The sequence below is a fragment of the Hemicordylus capensis genome, chromosome 11 (genome assembly GCF_027244095.1).
Source record: "Hemicordylus capensis ecotype Gifberg chromosome 11, rHemCap1.1.pri, whole genome shotgun sequence".
NCBI classification, from domain to species: Eukaryota; Metazoa; Chordata; class Lepidosauria; order Squamata; family Cordylidae; genus Hemicordylus; species Hemicordylus capensis.
Genome location: NC_069667.1, coordinates 19752692 through 19772058, shown reverse-complemented (window position 1 = coordinate 19772058; position 19367 = coordinate 19752692). Strand labels below are relative to the sequence as shown.

Sequence of the window (19367 nt, the reverse complement as noted above, 5' to 3'; positions counted from 1 at the left end):
AGTTGGAGGGCTACAGGCCACCTCCAGCCTCAAAGGCAGGATTCCTCTGAGTACCAGTTGTAGGGGAGTAACAGCAGGAGAGAGGGCATGCCCTCAACTCCTGCCTGTGAAGTTCTCAGAGGCATCTGGTAGGCTGCATGTGGGTTCTTTTCCTCAGAGCGGCCCCATCCCTGAAGGGGAATATCTTACAGAGCTCACCTGTGTGGTCTCCCATTCAAATGCAAACCAGGGTGGGCCCTGCTTAGCAAAAGGGACAATGCATACTTGCTGCCAGGAGACCAAGTGGGACTCTGGCCAAAGAGCCGAACTGCAGGAAGACCCACCACCCCAGCCAAGGAAGTATCCCTGCACCAATGTTCAGGAGAACTTTAGGGGGGAGAGCTTGTCTTATAGCAGTGAGCATGAACTTTGCTAAGCAAAGTCTACCTTGGTTTGCATTTGGATGGGTGACTCCATGTGAGCGTTGCAAGATACTCCCCGTAGGGCAGGAGGTCCCAACCTGTGGCACTTCAGCTGGAGAGGATGCGAGCTGAACATAAGAACAGCCCTGCTGGATCAGGCCCAAGGCCCATCGAGTCCAGCATCCTAGATGGCGGCCCACCAGATGCCTCTGAGAACTTCACAGGCAGGAGCTGAGGGCCTGCCCTCTCTCCTGCTGTTGCTCCCCTGAAACTGGTACTCAGAGGCATCCTGCCTTTGAGGCTGGAGGTGGCCTGTAGCCCCCCGACTAGTAGCTGTTGACAGACCTGTCCTCCATGAATTTGTAGAAGCCCCTCTTAAAGCCGTGTTGAGTCCTTGCCGGTTCTTCCCCCATCGTCACACCTGGCATCAGCTGGGGCAGAATTGGTGCCATCCAAGGCTGGAACCGGGATGAGCCTCGCATCCCATTTCACACACACACACCCTCATCCAGCTCCCCATAGCTACATGGCAGATGCTTAGTGTCTCTGCTTAGATGAGCTGCTAACCGATTCCAGCAACGAGCAGGATTCTGGCCCTACTCCAACCAGCCGGCTGCCGCTGTTTGTGTATCAGATGCTTGACTGGCGTAAACATCTTCGTCTGCACCCAGAGGATTTCTGTAAGAAGGGGGGAAAGGGGGCGGGAGCTTCTCTAGAAAGTGGGGTGGCCTCCGCTGATCCCCTGTCCTCTTGTTCCTTTTTAAAAACCTCATCCAAGCCCAGTGGCATCTCTCTGGGCTCTATTTATAGCCTTTCATAGCCTGAGCAAGCACCTCCGTTATGCTGCCTAGTGCCATTTTGCATGATTGCCGTCGGGGAAACAGACGAATCGTGAAAATGAAATGGCCCTGGTTTTGAATATTCATGAGTGGCAACGCGTCCCTGAATACAAAGGGCTTGGCGGGCGGATGCTGTTTCGGCTGCCAGCTCGCTGCACTGCAGTTAGCCAGTTCAGAGCTGCTGTGTTTTTTTTCTGGAGGAAAGACCACGGGGCTTAGCAACATTTGTTGAAGAGGGCACGCAGCAAAGGACTCCCTGTGGAGTCTCAGTTAAGAGTCCATATGGCGGGGGGGTTCTCAAATTGGGGTCCCCAGATGTGGCTGGACTACAACTCCCATCACCCCCTGCTCTGGGAGGATGATGGGAGTTGTAGTCCAGCCCTATCTGGGGACCCAAGTTTGAGAACCCCCCACCGTATGGACTCTTAACTGAGATGGTTAGTCAGAGCAGGCTGTATCCATCTCCTTCCCCAGATTCAAATGATGATGGTATGCTTTTGCCCCTTGGGATGGTAGCACTGGGGCTCTCGCAGTTGGGAGGAGTGTTGGCATTGCCTGCTCTCATAACGGGGAGCTGGTCCAAGTCATCAGTAATCATCTTTTCATTTTTTTAAAGAAATATATGTCTCCTGCCCAGGGCAGCACCCAAAATTAAAAACACAAGTGAATTCATGTCATTTCATAATTGTACAACTGTGAACACTAAATTTATGTGGAAGGAAAAAGGACCCTTAGGCTTAGAAGAAAAACGATTTATTACCCAATATGTGTTCTAAACATATCTTTCAATCTATGATGCTCCCCGGCTCCCCGTCAAAAAATAACAACAACAAAAACCACCCAGAATTGATTCATCCGAACCAACCTGCTAACTGCATCAGTCAGCGGCCCATCTGACTCTTAACTGGGTCCAATAAATGACCAGCCCCCATGATTATGTTCTGAATTACGGAATTCAGCAGAGGACATGCAGGGCCAAATTGCCGTTTGGGAGACCAGGTTCTATTCCCGCAGCTTTTTGTGACCTGCTGCTGAATGGATCCTGCTACTGTTCTTTGGTCATTTCCGAGTACATTCTAAGCATTGGTTTAATATGCTGAAGGGAGAATGCCGTTGTCAGAAATCCACACAAGCACAGCAGAGGGAGCTCGCAGCTCATGTTGTGCATAAGCTTATAAGGCAGAGATGTGTATGCAGGGGAAATTCCAGAGCTAATTCCACGGCGCCATGGCTTAGTTGGTTAAAGCATCTGTGCAGTGAACAGGAAATCCTGGGTGCAGATCCCAGCAGGGATTGTAATGAGGTCATAGTTCAGTGGCAGATCACCTGCTTTGCATGCACAAGGTCCCAGGTTCAATCCCTAGCAGCCTCTGCAGGTAGGCCTGGGAAGGGACTCCTGCCTGAAACCGCGGAGAGCCGCTGCCAGTCAGTGTAGACGAGACTAATGGACCGATGGTCTGGCTCTGAATATTTATTTATTTATTTTATTTATTTAACATATTTTTATGCCGCCCAAAACTTACATCTCGTGGCGGTTTACAAGATAAAAACAAAAGTAAAACATTTGTTAAAAACAAAAAAAACAAAAAAATTTAAAACACAACAGTTTAAAATTTTTAAAACAACATTCTAAAAAAAAAAAACATTCAAAGAATCAAAACAAACCATCAAAATATGGCATTTTCTTATGTTCCTATTTTTAGAGTACTTCAAAAACAGCTGTCTTGGGTTGTGATCAAGGGACATCTTGTGTTCCTTTTGCCACTTCCAGTTTAAATGTGAAGGGGAATTCATAGCTCTTCTCTACGCGGGAGGGAGGGAGAGATGCCCACGTCAGCTGCTTTTGCTGCTGCTGTGGATGTTTGGGCTGACCCTTTTACTATAGATAAGGATTCTTGCCTGGCGTAGCTTGAGTCTTATGAGAGGAGCGCTGGTCTTGTGGTAGCAAGCATGAATTGTCCCCTTTGCTAAGCAGGGTCAGAGCATTTTGATGGGAGCTTACAAGTGTGAGCACTGTAAGATATTCCCCTTAGGGGATGGGGCCGCTCTGGGAAGAGCATCTGCATGCAGAAGGTTCCAAGTTCCCTCCCTGGCATCTCCAAGAGAGACTCCTGCCTGCAATTAGGAGCCGCTGCCAGTCTGTGTAGACAGTACTGAGCTAGATGGACCAAGGGTTTGACTCTGTAGGAGGCAGCTTCCTACATTCCTGTGATGATTGTTGAGAGCCTGCCTCTTGACGATTTCACGTTTCTTCTTCCTGCCGAAGTTCAAAAGGTCTCTCCTCTTACTTGCAGGAATGTTTCTGACAACGCCATGTTGCAGTGGAAGCCTTTTCTATACTGGACTTTCCTGGGCCTTTTCGACGGATTTGTCTTTTTCTTTGGGGCTTATTTTCTTTTCCAAGATAATTCGATAGACACCAGCGGAAAGGTAAGAGGGAAGGTGGCTCCTAAAGGCAAACCTACGCCAAAGATGGGTGCAGCTTGGTCTGCACGTCCAAGGACTCCTTTGAACAGCTCTCCGAACAACTGCCCCTACTACCTGGCAAACCGCTTTCGGAACTCAGGGAAGCATTAAGGAAGGCTTTGCTGAGGTGGCATGCTGATCTGCCGGCAAAAGGACAAAAGACCAGCATCCCCACTCAACCGGCTTCAAGCTTTAGGAAATGGCTAAATTACTTGAGACCCAGAAGTGGCTTTGTTGGTTCCCAGTCCCATTTTAAGTTTGTTTTGTTTTGTTTCCATTTCAGTATTAAAACACTTAAGGGTTAAACTAGAGTGTGATATGATATAGGAGCTGGTATTCATGGACCTTGCAGAGTTTAATAGTAGCCTTGGGGGTCCCCAGTCCAGCTTCCTCCCACACTACAGCTGCTCTTAATTTATTTATTTTTTAAGTGGGAGATCTTTTCCTACATCTATGTGAGCCTAAAGTCTGAAGTGTGTTCAGCGAGCTATGATCGCTATATTTTCGGTCCTTCCGCCCTGCTAAAGCTGTGGACAGAAATTGTGTAATTGCCTATGGATCAAAGCTAAATATCATGGTTTGGGGCAACTGCTATCTTCTGTTTTTCTAAATCATCATTGTCAACACTTTCGAAAGAGAGGGAGCCATGTAGGCACACTCTTCTCCATCCTTGTAAAGCTGATTTGTGCCTGGTGGGGCCTTCCAGCAGTTAATCACGATGACTTGTGTGTGTTTGATTGCACCTTGGTTTTGCGCCTGTTTACCTTTTTTTTCTTTTCGCCTTTTTATAAACGTTTTACATGTCACTTTCTGTTTCAATGTATGCATTCAGATCTTGACAGAATTTGGTAAGCAAACTGTCCCATTCATTGCCATCATTCCAACTTGAAATACAATCCCCTGCACCCCAATGATATGTGTAGAGCTGAAGGAAGGAAGCAGTATGTGGGGTGAGGGGAGGATACAGCAGTAGCTTTGTGAAAGGCTCATCTGTATGAGAGTTTTCTCAGGGTCCCGTTTCATCCCTTTAGTGCTAAACTAAACAGAAAGGTAGATGTAATGAGGGGAGATGCAAACTGTGATTGCCCCGTGATTGCCCCGTATTATTCAGCAGATAGTGAATACATATGATGCGTGGCTAGAACTCATTAAGGCTGCAATCCTGTCCACACTTAAACAGAAGAAAGCCCCACATTAGGGGGTCTCTTTTCCACAGCATACATCGGGCTACACAGTATTAGAGAGGGGAGCTGGTCTTGTGGTAGTAAGCATGACTTGTCCCCATAGCTAAGCAGGGTCTGCCCTGGTTGCATATGAATGAGAGACTAGAAGTGTGAGTGCCGGAAGAGATTCCCCTTTGGGGGATGGAGTCACTCTAGGAAGAGCAGAAGGTTCCAAGTTCCCTCCTTGGCAGCATCTCCAAGACGGGGCTGAGAGAGAGACTCCTGCCTGCAACCTTGGAGAAGCCACTGCCAGTCTGTGCAGACAGTACTGAGCTAGATAGACCAATGGTCTGACTCAGTATATGGCAGCTTCCTGTGTTCCTAATACATTGTGCTAGAGAGCCTTCAAGTTTTTAATCAGCGTTCCCAGGAGCTCTTCAGCTAGAGGGTCACTAGCAGGAGGCAAGCATTTCCCTCAAAATATTAAAAGAAAAATAAATCTAATTGCCTGCTATTTAACTAGGGTTAAGCATTTGACCTACTAAAAAGGATTTGGTCAGTTGACTAATAAATATGGTCAAATGTATTTTTGAATAATTAATGCTGTTAGAACTACTAGAAAGAGAACTTAAGTATCAAACCTCTTGATGAGGAATGTTAATTACAAAAACAAATCATTTGATGAAATGTAATCAACTTAATTATAGCTGTGTGTAATTTTAGGTACGGTTTCTGTGAAAGTGAACGATTCACTGGACGACTATCGGGAGTTTATTATGGAGTAAACAAAGGCTCCAGCTCGAGATCAGAGTATAATCACTCCGTATAATCGCAGACTAGCTCAGACTATAATCATTCCACCCTCCCAAAATAAAATAGAATTAAAAGTAAAGTGACAGCGACGATTAAAAACAAAGAGCTAGCTTTTGTGGCTAGTGTTGGGTTCAAATCCCTGCTCAACCATGAAGTTCACCAGGCAACTTTGAGCCAGTTTCTCTTTCTGCCTAGCCTGCCTCACAGGGCTGTTAGGATAAAAAAAAGAAAGGGGAGGCCATGTCAGTGTGGTGTAGTGGTTAGAGTCCTGGACCAGGATCGGGAAGACTCGAGTTCAAATCCCCATTCCACCATGAAGCTCACTGGTGATTCCAGGCCAGTCGCATGTGCATCGGCCCAACCTACCTCACAAGGCCGTTGTGTGGATAAACATAACCATGTATTTATGGGCTCTTTGGAGGAAGAGCAAGCCATCACTGTAAATAAATAAATAAATAAAATGTCCGAAGGAAGGGTTTGGGGTTGGGGAAGTAAATAGCAACCTGCCTTAAGTTCCTAAGTCGGAAGCAGGCTGATTATCCAAGCTGCATCCGCTTGATGAAATATTTGGTGGCCGGTTGATTCTGCATATCGCTAGTCTTCCCCTGCGTTGCGAAGGCCCAGAGGAGCACTGGTGCACAAGGCCTGCTCTTGATTTCTGGGGCAATGGGACATCCCTCCAGGCCTTACCTGAGCAGAGAGTGTGGCCTGGTACGTTACCCAGAATCCTCTGCCTCTCTGGACTAACGGAAAGGCGGCGGCTGCTGTTCCGTGCAAGGTGCCCAAAGGTGGTTATAGTCTGAGCCCTGACACCACAGCACTGATCTTTGCGTGCTGGGGCGGCGGGAGATACCTTTTTAACTGTAGATTAGGAGGTGCTTACCTCTCCTCCCGCCCCACCAGCGCCCGCTGTGGCAGAGGATCAGGTGCCCCCCCACCAGCGCCCCCACCAGCGTGAAGGATTGCACACCTTGCTTCTTTGCATCTGGTTTTCTTAGCAGGAGATTCCTGTGATTTTTTGTTGGGGCTTTTTTTGGAAAGCGGAGTATTTTCTAAACTGCAGCCGCACAATAAATGTTGCTTGTTTTTAACTTCTTGTGTTCCGGAAGGTGTCGGGGAAAGCCTCTTCGATTACTGTTGAAAGTTTGTCCCTATGAGAAGCTGCATATAGTTGAATCGTGTATAAGCATCTCAATCGCTGAATCGTATTCGGCTCCATTCTCATTGTTTTCTCTCTCTCTCGCTCTCGCTCTCGCTCTCTCTCGCTCTCTCTCGCTCTCTCTCGCTCTCTCCCCCATCCCAAAATCTTGATGAGACCAATGTCACAAATGACTTGTGTTTTTCAGATGTCGGGCAACTGGAGTTTTGGCACAATGGTTTTTACTGTCCTGGTGTTCACCGTCACCATAAAGGTTAGAACTCCTCTTTAAATAATCTTGGTGCTTGTTTCGGGTTGATTTCTTGACCACATTAATTGCCATCTTCAGGGGTTCTCCAACTTGGGTGCCCAGCTGATGTGGATTACAACTCCCACCATCCCCTGCCACAGTGGTTGAAGAGGGTGATGGGAGTTGCAGTCCAACATGACCTGGGCACCCAGGTTTGACAAACCCTGGCCTCTCCTGTGTGTTGAATTACTGTAGAAGATGACAAAAATCTACGGTAGGCAGAAAGTAAAACAGGTTGCTTACCTGTAACAGGTGATCTGGTAGTGATCCGTTGAATCCATAAGTAGATGGGTTCTGCGCCTGCGCAGGCACCTCTCGGGCCGACTAGGTAGCTCCTCGCGACGCCCAACCGCCCTTCTGCACGTGCTACTGATCACTACTTATACTGGGCGGTGGGCGTCTTCCGTTAGTTTCTGTTTGACCGCCATAGCGTTCAGACCTCGTTTGGGCTCCTCGGTAGCAAAAAGTAATTTATTTTCTTGACGGATATTATCGGCTATTTGGACTTTGGACTGTGTTTTTGGACTGGAATAAGGCTTTACGGACTAGTTTTGGAGAAAGATCGGACGGATTTTTTGGATTGACCTGGACTGTTAACGACAAACGCTTGAGAAATGGAGACAAAAACGACCTTCAAGCGATGTGTGAGGTGTCGGGCTAAGTTGCCCTCCACCGACCACCACGATTCCTGTCTGCTATGCCTAGGAGAGGAGCACAACACAGGGGCTTGCAAGATCTGTTGTGCCTTCTCTAAGCAGACGAGGACAAACCGAGCTCTGCGTCTGAGAGCGGCCCTGTATGAAGACGCGCTGCGCCCTCCCACCCCTCGACCTGAAACACTGTCGACATCGGCATCGGGGAGGGAGGTACACGGAGCTGTAGATTCACAGTCTAAAACCGTGTCCACCGCTACACCTTTTAAGAGACCCTTGCAGATCTCTTCTAAGGAACAGAAGCGGCGAGAAAAGAGGCTTCGTCAGGAGGCTGCGGAAGCTGCCGGTACGGGGCACTCTAATCGGAGTGAACATAGGCGTGAGACCCCTTCACCATCATCGGTGCAAGCTTCTAGTCCAGTAGCGGATGCTACGGCTTCGCAGAGCACGCGCACCCCGTCAGCATCGACATCGAAGCCTCCTCCGGCATCGACATCGAAGAAGCCTTCGACATCGACACCTTCGACATCGACGCCTTCGACATCGAAGCCTTCGACATCGAAGGGAGAGCAAAGAGGAAAGGATCGCTCGGCTGCGACACCCTCGACATCGAAGGCGAGCAAGACTAAAGCCTCCTCGACATCGAGGCCGAGTGAGGACTCTCATCTGAGAAGGCGCCACTCACTGTCGCCAGCTCATACACCACAGCAATCTCCATCAACCCCAAGGCAACAAGGTAGCCAACGCTCTGATGGGAGCGCAACTTCGGCTCTCAGGAAGTTGATGGACTCTGGCCCTAACACTCCAGCTGAGTCCACTTTTCAGGGTTTCCTGAGTGCCGGATTGGACGATGAAGAGGATGATGAGGAAGCGGTAGAGAGTCCTCCACCTCCTAAGACTCCATCACTTTCCCCAAGGGCTGCGGCTGAGAGCTTACTTCAATCACCCATGGCTGTAGTGCAACCATTGGCAGGCGTCGCGGATGGGAGTATACGCCACCCCACTTCACAGCCTGAGCACACTTGTGGTTTCAGACATTCTTTGCCGCATGACTATGCTGAGTACCTAAGGTGGAAGGCCATGCAACCTGCCCTACAACAACCGGTGGTGAGAGGTGATGTGTCACCTGCACCTGGGAATGGAGAAGGTGTACAAGACACCCCCCGGGAGGAGCAGGCTGTGCCTGTGAGGGCGCCACAGGACAAGCCTAGTGGAAAGCGAAAGAGAAAGAGCACCCCGCCTCCTCCAAGTCCTTCATCCAAGGAATCGTCTCCAACTTCGACGCAACGGGATTTTGAGTCTGACTATTCAGATTCAGATCACGCCAGTCGGCAGGTGGAGCCTTCATCTGAGGTTCCACCGCGTTTATCAAGATCCCCAACAGAAGAACTCAAGGCCTACCATTCCCTAATCAGAGAAATGGCAGAGGCATTGGGTTTGGACTTGCAACTACCTGAAACGGAGTCTGCTGACCCTGTGTACAACATGATGTTTCAGTCGAAATCTTCCCACCCTGTTTCTCTACCAATGATCCCTGCCATTGCCAAGGCGGCTAAATCAGCATGGGACGGCATACAATCGGCTAATCCGACATCAAAGCGCATAGAAAACTTATACAGGATCCTTGATGAAGAGAATACGTACCTGTTACGCCACCCGGATCCTAACTCCATGGTGGTGGATTGCGCGTCAACATCAAAAGGCAGCCGCCGGCATACAACTCCTGCAGACAAGGAGGGGAGGAAGATAGATGTTTTGGGTCGTAGATTATACGCCACATCGAGCCTAGCTATACGAATAGCAAATTATGCAGCTTGTATGGCTCGGTACACCCATCTGCTGTGGGACAACTTGCTGCATGATTCAACATCAATGTCCCCAGGAGAGCTACAAGTGAAACTTCATGAGGTGTTTGACAAGACAACGTCGGTGACAAAACAGCAACTGAGCACGTTCAAGCACTTGGCAGAGACAGAGTCAAGGGCCATGGTGACCGCAGTCACAATGCGGCGCCATGCTTGGCTGCGCGCAACATCGCTCCAGGGGGACATGAAAGACCGGGTGGAGAACCTTACTACCCTGGCCTCTCCTGTGTGTTGAATTACTGTAGAAGATGACAAAAATCTACGGTAGGCAGAAAGTACTCTGAGATTTCTGGGTATAATACACAACAGATTAGCAAGGATTTCAGGCTCCCAGTTGTGTGTTGATAGCAACACCACAAAGGTAACAATCCTGTACACACTTGCCTGCACATGAGCAAACTTCTGTATGTCTGAGCCTCCTTGTTCCCCAGCTGGAAAAACTAGACTTTCTATGTAACAGTACTAACACAATTTGCGGTTCCTGAAAACTACAAGTAAAACACTCCCAGAGACTGCAATGGCTTGGGTCCGTCACTTGCCTCTCGGCCTCCATGTTCCACACCTGTAAAATGGGCACATTGAGTCGGTCGCCTTTGGCTGGGTCTTTTGGGTAGCTCTGTTGGCCAGTTTGAGAGGGTTTGTATCGGAATCCCTGGTGTGTGATAACTTGGTAGAATTGTATCTTTCTACCCCACCATCTTGTATCCAACTCCATCCTCACAATCCACAGTTTGTTCCACCTGGCTGTAAGTCGTGGTTCAAACAATCCAGATCCGAGGCTCACAGCCCCGCTTTTGATGATTAAACTCAAAAAGCACCCCCCCAAAGGAAATAAATACATGTTGTTGTAGTTTTTAAAGCCTCTAATATTATAATCCAGCGCATAGGAAGGTAGAAACTGCAGAGAACTAGGAATTCTCCCTCCACTGCTCTGCTTCCTTGCTGGGAAGAGGTCATGGAAGAGGGAGGGGGCTGATGCGATTCCGTTCATGGGGGCCTGTGCCCCATAGCTTGCTGGGCCGCAGGGGTCCTAGTAAGGAATGAAGTTGACCCTGCAGGCTTGAAGTCCGCCCGTTCCTGATCTTTTGCACGACTACTTTACTATGAATATTTACATACTGCTTTTCAACAAAAGTTCTCAGAGCGGTTTACATAGAAAAATCACATCTAAAGGTCCCCCAAGGGCTCAAAATCACATCTAAAGGTCCCCCAAGGGCTCAAAATCACATCTAAAGGTCCCCCAAGGGCTCACCATCTAAAAAGAAACAGAAGGTAGACACCAGCAACAACCCCTGGAGGAATGTTGTGCTAGGGATGGATAGGAACAGTTGCTCTCCCCCGCTAAATGTAAGAGAACCACCTCTTTGAAATGCACCTCTTTGCTTAGTTAGCAGGGGGTGTCGGCACACATACAGCCCATTCAATATCATGCTCAGTGCTCCTCACGAGTCTTCTTGTTTTTCCATGCAACCTTCTAGCTGGCATTAGACACCCGGTACTGGACGTGGTTCAACCACTTCGTCATTTGGGGTTCTTTGATCTTCTATATAATCTTCTCCTTCTTCTGGGGAGGATTCATCTGGTAAGTATCTTGTCGGGGGGTGCGTTGCTGTGGTCTGAGTGGGGACTGGATATAGCACTCTGCAGTTCTCAATATGCACGTTCGCCCTTTCGCCGCTGTGGCTGGGGATGATGGGAGTTGTAGTCCAACAACACCTAGACCCAACTTAAGGCACTCTCTTTGGAGATAGGAACATAAGAACAGCCCTGCTGGTTTAGGCTCAAGGCCTATCTAGTCCAGCATCCTCCGGGAAGGAGGCCTACCAGATGCCTCCAGGAAGTTTGCTGACAGGTGAAAACTTGTGTTTTGTTTTTTTAACCAACGCAAGCCACCTCTCCTCTTTAGATGGAAAGTCCATTTGTAATGTTTTCCCCTCTTCCCTGTTAAAATGATACCAGTCTGTTCAAATACAGAAATAAAACCGTTGTAAGGATTTTCTTCTTAGAAATGTGGCGCACGGAGGAGAGTTCTGGACCAAAAGACCCAGGTTGAAACCTGCCCTCAACCACAAAGTGTGTGTGTGTGTGTGTGTGTGTGTGTGTGTGTGTGTGTGTGTGTATGAGAGAGAGAAGACTATTTTGTTCTGAGCTCCTTGAAGGCAAGAGGATGGTCTGTAGCCTAGTAGCAGAGTCCCTGCTTGTCATTCAGAAGGTCCGGATTGGTTCCTGGGAATCTCCTACTTCAAGGGTATCAGGACTGGGAGAAGATAGGGACATGGGGAGCTGACGTGCCGAGTCTGACCCTTGGTCCGTCTAGCTCAGTATTATCTACGCTGGCTGGTAGCAGCTCTCCAATGTTCCAGGCAGGGGTCTTTCCTGGCCCTACCTGGAGATACTAGGGCTCGAACCTGGGGCCTTCTGCGTGCGAAGCAGATGCTCTGCCCCTGAGCCACCATCTCGTCCCCTTAGATCTTTACCTGGAGGGTGGCTGCCATTCGGTTGACTGGACTAGTCTAGATGGACCAGTGGTCGGACTTGGAAGAGGCTTCATATGTTCGCCCTACTGTTGATTGGGGGAGGGGGCATAAAGTATTTAATCTTAGTGTCTCGTGTACCGGAGAACCTCACAGGGGTTCCGTTCTCCGCTACTGCCGGGGATACGGAAACGCTGAATACTGGATTATTGGGGCTGTGGAAATCTGGGGGTTAGGTTCCCGGAGGCTGGGAAAATGGGTTAAATGACCCTATAAGTTCAAGGAGGGGGAGTGGCTTACTATGCGCTGTGGTCCCAGCACTGCCCCCCAGTAGTCAAAGATTGGCCGAAAATCACATGTGGATTGCTGGGGGGGGGTGCGGGTGGGAATGAGCCATAAAATGGCTCCTGACCTCAACCCGATCTCAAAATGGTGGCCAGAAATGACCTCCGTGGTAATTTCCAGCCACCCCCAGCAGATACGTGGGTTCAACCCTTTTTCTGCCTCCCCCCACGTATACTAAGGTCAGGTGTTTATTACCCAGCTGCAGATACATGAAACCGTGGGTGGTGAGTCCGCAGTTAATAAGGCTCTACTGTACGCTGTAAAGCAGTAAACAGTACTGTAAAACCAACCAACCGAGACAAGCCTGTTTTTTTTGGAGTATAATATGTCTCTTTTCTTCTGTGTTCCGTCCAGGCCTATGAACCAGCAAAGAATGTTTCACGTCTTTGCCCACCTGCTGGCGTGTGTGACTGTCTGGCTGGCCATCTTCTTCCTCATCTTCCTTTCCCTTTTCCCAGAAGTCCTTATCATAGTTTTTAGAAACACAAAAAGGAGAAGCCACCAGGTAAGGAAAGACTCCGAAGTTTGCGATTTCATGGAAACGGATGAGGTCATTCCCCTCTTCTAGGCCCGCTGACCAGCGCGAACTGACTCGGGGAGAAGCGTTCCCAGTTCCACCGCCCTGCTTAGGACACTTGGAAAGGCAGGCCAGGAGCAGATCAGTTAGCAGTCCTGTGAATGGTCAGTGTTGGGCCAGCCGTAGCAAAGGACACCAGCTTCTCCTCGCAGAGATCGGCAGGAAGAATGATCTTTGGTGTGTGGGGGTGGTGGTTTTGCCCCGCATGTGTGGAACAGCTGCTGAATACATCCTGCCGGCCTCAGAGTAGTTCAACCATCTCTCCCGTCTAGACTGGCACCTTCAGGAAAGTGTTTCCAAGAGGTGGACTTCCGAAACCTCAGCGTCCTATCCAAGCTCAGTCTTCCAAGGAATCCATCCCGCCCCCGAGTTAGGGAGACGGCTTCTGTTACAGGGAGACGTGAGGTTTTTAAAAGCCTGAAGTTGAGACGGCAGCTGAATCCTGCCCACCCCAGCCAGGTGGTTTCTAGGCACCTCCTAGGGCTGAATTGACGATCTGTTCACTGGCCTGGATCCTATAGCAGAGGCTTCCCGACAGATGTCATTGGACTACAACTCCCAACACCCCAACCATGAGCCTAGGGACGATGGGCGTTGTAGTCGAACGATATCTGGAAACCCAAGGATGGGAATCTTGGCTGTAGCACTTCCATTCGTCTCTGTGTTGCTTTTCACGGACTGTGTATCCCTGCCTTGCAACTGATCTGTCTAGTCAAGCTGAATAGCCGTTAGCTCTGGATTTTAACAAAATTTTTGTCCAGCAGTGGGTGGAGGAAGTTCCCTCGTTGCGCTCTGTTTCTTCCAGCTGCTCAGACTTTCAGAGTAGTTATCTTTTAAAATAAATAAATCCAACCTTAAACATGAAAAGGAAAGCGCCTGCCAGTTTGTTTCACTGATATTTTCCCAGCCACGCCTTTTTGTTCTTAGATAAATCTGCCACCCTGCGCCTAGATTCTGATTTTGTGGCTAAAATGCTTCTCTGTAGCTTTGGACCACTAGTTTAGATGAACACTCCTCCTGCCATTTCAAAATATTGGATTCCCAGGACTGAGGTGCTAGGAAGGATAGCCTGGTAGAAACATCCCACTCCAGATATCTTGAGCTGTGCTTAGAAGTCTGTCTTCAGGGTATGGACTTTCTTCTCTGGCAGAGATGATTCCTTTCTTCCTTCCCAACCTTAACCGTGGTTTAGCAACACGAAACAGGGGACTGAATACTGGCTTGCAAACTGGGGTTATGAAACAGTCCTAGCCAGCGCTAACCATGGTTAGCAGATGATTAAACCATGCTAAGGTTTATGGAGGAAGAGAGGAGGAATTCGTGCAAGAGACAAAGGGGGTGTGTGATCTTGTAACAGTTAAAAGATCTGCCCCATTTCATCTTCATTGGTTCTACATATAGGCTGCATTTAGAGGACCCTCCACACCATTGTTTGAAGAGTTGTCAGTGAACACTGTGCTTGCATGGTCCCGCTTCTCCTCTCCCCTCGAACCCAAGTCTCAATTCTTTATGTGCTATTCTAACCAAATCATACTCTGCCATTACATCTGAGCGTGCAAACTAGAGGGTGTGGGAGCACAGTGTGACTTTACAATCCTCCAAACCATGGGGTTTTTTTGAAAGAGAAAGAAGAGGATCCTTTCTCTCAACATCGTCCTAAACTTTGTGGCTGCGTTTTTAATTGGCACTAAGGTTCTAGTCCACAAGCCATTTATAAATGCAGGCTCCTCTATTCATCGTCTTAAAGTATTGGGCTTGGCAAGGATCTGATAAATTTAAGCCAAGCGTTATGGGATTATGCCCCCCCCAATAAGTTCTTAAACATCCAAGTGTACATTGTGTGTTGTGTGGTTTTACTGTAAACTCTGTACCCAGTTTAAACTGTTGAAGAGTTGTCTTTGCTGGAACTCTAACATAGTGAACAGATTATGGAGAATTTAGACACTTCTGAGCGGTAGATCTTGTTAGACGGAGTACCGCACAAGTTGGCTTCACAGACGTAGCGTAATGGCTTTGAGATGGAGTCTGAATGAGAGTTTCTAGAGATTTCTTGCCCTCACTAGAAACCTTTGGTGAGCTGCCATCTCTCTGCCTCGGACCCCCGTCTGAAATCCGGGGATAGCATGGCCTTAACACGCATGAAGCGCTTTGAGCATCCGTTTTCTAAAGGTTGCTTTGCTTACATTCCAGACTTGCAAAGAATGAAACCTCCTCACATATTTGGAATACAATTCAGTGCTCAAATTTAAAGGGGTGGGGCAGAGCGGGGCTGGCACCCTTACTACTTTTGATGGTCCTCTCAGCGACTGGTTTTTAGAAGGTCACAATCCCTACCTCTCCCACTCCCCATAATTTGACCTCTTTTCTGCTCCGTCCCTGCAAGTGCTCTGTGATGGAGTCCAAAGAGCTAATCTAGATGTAATTGTGGATTGATCCAGAGGAGCTTTTTATTTCCTCCCCGCTCTTTGTTCTGGATCACGTTTTTTAAAAACGCTATCCTTTTTTTTTTTTTTTTAAAGCAAACAACCTGTTCTGAGGGGAGGGGTTGTGATGTCACAGATTCTGGCCAACTAGTGCTGTGCAGAACCAGCTTCTGCTGCCAACATGCAGGTCTGATTTCCCCAGAACTGTGTCCTAAGGAGAAGGTTATCCACTTCACACAGATGTCAGTGAGCACACTGACAGTGAGAGGTCCCACTGCTCATCACTAACTTTGTGCACACCTTTTAAAAGCATCTTTGAGTATTAAGATGGAAAGAGAGAGCGTTTTTTTCCCTACTACTATTGACATGTCACTTATCAAGAAAAGTTCTGAAAGTGGTTTACATAGCAAAATAAGCAAATAAGATGGTTCCTTATCCCGAAAGGGTTCACAACCTAAAAAAGAAAGATGGGAGTTGTAGTCTGAAATCTGGGGACCCAAGTTTGAGAACCCCTGGTAAAGTTGGTATCAATTTATGAGTGGAATGGAGAGTGAGGAAAAGTTTTTTCTCCCCCCTCTCATAATGCTGGAACATGAGGTCAGCCATGAAACTGATCGGAAGAGATACAAACACAAGGACTTCTACACACCGCATATGCTTGCTTGATGGAATTTGCTAAGTGGACCCTCCAGATTCAGAGACAGTCTACCTCTGAGGACAAAGAACAAGAAAGGCCCCTCTTGTAATCCAGGATGCTGGATTAGATGGGCATTTGGGTAGATTGCCAACGAGGCAATTGCTGTGCTTTTAAAAATGTTTTCCAAAGCTTTTCTCTAGTAATTCACCGTGGAATCTCCCCCCGACCCCAATATCTCCCGTTTTGTCCTCTTGGGATAAATTCTGTAGGGTTTTAGTTTCAGGGCAAATGGCTACCCCTCCATGCCCCTTCAACGCACACGCACACACAAACGCACACACACAGCCTATGGCATTAACCTGCTCTGCTCCTCTTTCTAAAGTGCTCCTCCATCCGTCTATTCTATTCTCTCGCGCTCTCTCTTTTTAATCCTGGGCATTTCAAAATGGGGATGTGGTGCTGCAGAAAGCTCTTTTGTCTGTCCTCTGCCTTTTCTCTGCCTTCCTCTTTCTCTCTGCAATTCCCTTTTCTCTCTTTTTCTTTTGTGTTGTTCTGCACCAGGCAATGAGGCGCCTTCCTTCTTCCGGGACGTCTACTATCTTCATGCTCTCCCAAACCTCCAGCAATCACAGCTTCTCTGAATGAATAAGGTGATTTCTTCTCTTAATTGCAAGCTGGGAGCTGAGCGGCTTTCCTTTTCTCCTAACATGCATAACCTTCAATAACCTGTCTGTCTATCTGTGTGTGTGTGTCTCTCTCTCTCCTCCTAACCTAGCTGCCTGTACATTCACCATATCTTTTAATTATCGTACTGCTTTCCCGTCTCGAGGCCAAGCAGCATGTAATGTTAAACGCACCAACAGACTTAGTTTTTCCTTTGGTCAACAGCAGCTGTGGGGCACAGAGGGGATCTGGATCGGGTATAGGGAGCGGGAATTGGCCTCCGCCCCAGTCCTGCTCGGCATTCTGCTCCTGCATGAAACTTCCGTTGGGAAGGTAAATGGCCAGCTCGGAGGAGCAGGTGATCCGGATCATGGCCGTTTGGATCGGATCACACACCCACTCACTCTGTAGCTGCTGTTGGGAAAATTTTAAAAAGCCTGTTGGGAGTAGTCATGGGTTTAAAGGCTTCTTGCTGCCAGACTGGGTTCTCTATCGGGAGGCTCAGGCACACGTGCTGGTCCCTTGCTGGCAGCCGCATCGGGTGTTTGACTGGCTTGTGTGAATGAGACGTTGAAGATTGTCTGCTAGAGAGGTCTGCTTTCTCCTCCCCACCAGTGGAGTTTAGTTCATGTTCATGTTCATTTACGGTCATAGACCAAAATTTAAAGCATACATAATAATACACATATGATATAATAGTAATATATACAGAGATCCAATATTATCTCATCCTAATCAGCAGTTTAGTTCATAGTCAGGGGTGGTCTGTCCAGACCAGAGGTGCTAGAGTCCTATCCTGGTAGAAGGGACCGTGTGGTTTCCGACGGAAGATGGGAGCTCCATTTTTGAATGTGCAAAGTCCAAAATCTTAAGAGGGACCCTGCTGGATCTCACCCGAGGCCTCGCAGCTTGCTTCCCACAGTGGCAAGCAGTGTGCACCTAGGAAGCCCCCCAGTGGGGGGCAGAGAAGGCAACTGGGCTGCCCCATTCTTCATCCCCAGCAATGCATATTTGCTGCCAGGCTGCCTCTGAACATGGAGGTTCCCCACGGTCATTCTGATAGCCACTGGCGGATCTCCTCTGCAAGTGCATAATCTCCTTTTCAAGCCATCTGTGGCCATCGCCGTATCTTGGGGTAGCAAATTCTCCAGATTAATGGTGCATTTTGTGAAGTGCTTTCCCTAGGCCTTCCTGCAGTGCCTGCCAAGCTCTCTGCGAGTTAAAAAGTTAGCACAGCAGGGAGTGGGCTGGTCTAAGACCTCTTTCCCCGAGGTGCTGGGTGTCTTTATTGCAAGGAGTTTTTTCTTTTTACTTGGGGGAGCATTCAAAAATGGCTTCCCGCCCTCCTGGCCATCTGAAATGATCCGGGGAGTCCACTCTGCCTCTTCAGGACCCTGCTTTCTCATTCGGTGGTATGCATCGTCTGGGCTTCCCCTGCAAGAAGTGGGCTATTGAGCCTCCGTCTGAGGAGGAGTCAAGCGATTGCTGAAGGTGTGCATTGGAATGGACTCTGAGTTGCTCGAAATGCAGCCCTTCTGTAGATAGTAGATTGCGAAGCTCCAAGACGTTCTCCTGAGGCTCCCAGACGCACGTATCGAAGACAGGATTCATGCACTCGGAGTCCATGTACCGCCCAGATATTCCAGCCCGACAGAATGACTGCAAATTGTGGATTGAAGTTATCTGGTGTTAGCTCAAATTGACAAACTGTCGCTTCTTGGTGTATGTACCTCCCCAGAGCTGAGAAAGTGTAGCACTAGAGGTGTACAAATTGGTTTGATATTGAACTGGTTTCCACTCAAACCAAGCCAGTTTGGAGGTTCGACCTCGAAGTGAACCGGACCCGGTTCGGTCCGAGGTAGAACCGAACCTTTTGGGCCAGTTCTGGCCTGGTTTGGGGGGGGGGACATGTGTTAAAATAGTGTAAAATAGATTTTACAAAGATATGAAGCACCCTCGCCACCGCCGAACCGGGCAAAAACTGTCTTGAATTTGAGCTGAGCTGAGCCCCCCATTTGAGGGGGCAGAACCAAACATGCCCGGTCCAAAAATTGCCCGGTAGATTCAAACCAAACCGGGCAAACTGTTTTAGTGCACATCCCTATGTAGCTAGAAGAGGGGTTATGAAACATGGGTCCCCAGATGTTGGACTACAACTCCCATCGTCCCCTATTGCAATTGCAGCAAGGGATGGTGGGAGTTGTAGTCTGACACCTGGAGACCCAAGTTTGAGAACCCGTAGGAGAGTTGGCAGTATAACTGGGCTGTGCTTTAAGTAACAATCGCGTTTCAGAAAGAGAATAAGAGATGTTCTGCTATTATTACTCAGGGGTTCTGTTGGTTTGCTTTACTGGAGTTCGCTTCCCCTTCCCTTCCCTGTGGAAATATTTTGGATGAAGTTTTCTTTTCCCCACCAGGGCCCGCTCACCCGTGGGATGAGTGTCATTGTGTTTTCTTTCACAGGTGCTGTCCAGTGTTACCTCTTAACAGGGATTTCCAGCAGTTGTGAACTACAACTCCCAGAATCCCTGTGATGGTTTTGGCTTGGGGATTCTGGGAGTTGTAGTTCACAACATCTGGGAATCCCTGTTAGAGGGAGT

The 19367-nt window shown here is 48.4% G+C and overlaps 1 protein-coding gene across 14 annotated transcripts in view; it reads left to right on the top strand.

Moving 5' to 3' along the window:
* Positions 1-19367, top strand: part of ATP11C (ATPase phospholipid transporting 11C) — a 93242-nt gene that overhangs the window by 64811 nt on the left and 9064 nt on the right. For 7 of the 14 annotated variants that reach the window (XR_008311576.1, XM_053273410.1, XM_053273413.1 and 4 more), the window contains exons 25-28: positions 3535-3670; positions 7029-7094; positions 11127-11230; positions 12822-12972. Coding sequence is in view for 12 of the 14 variants with exons in the window: in XM_053273410.1 (XP_053129385.1) it covers positions 3535-3670; positions 7029-7094; positions 11127-11230; positions 12822-12972 (457 nt within the window). In the remaining 2 variants the exon portion in view is untranslated. Of the gene's footprint in view, positions 1-3534; positions 3671-4538; positions 4555-7028; positions 7095-11126; positions 11231-12821; positions 13917-16665; positions 16755-19367 lie in introns of those variants that run through there. The other 7 variants (XM_053273420.1, XM_053273421.1, XR_008311577.1 and 4 more) reach the window with 6 other exon arrangements.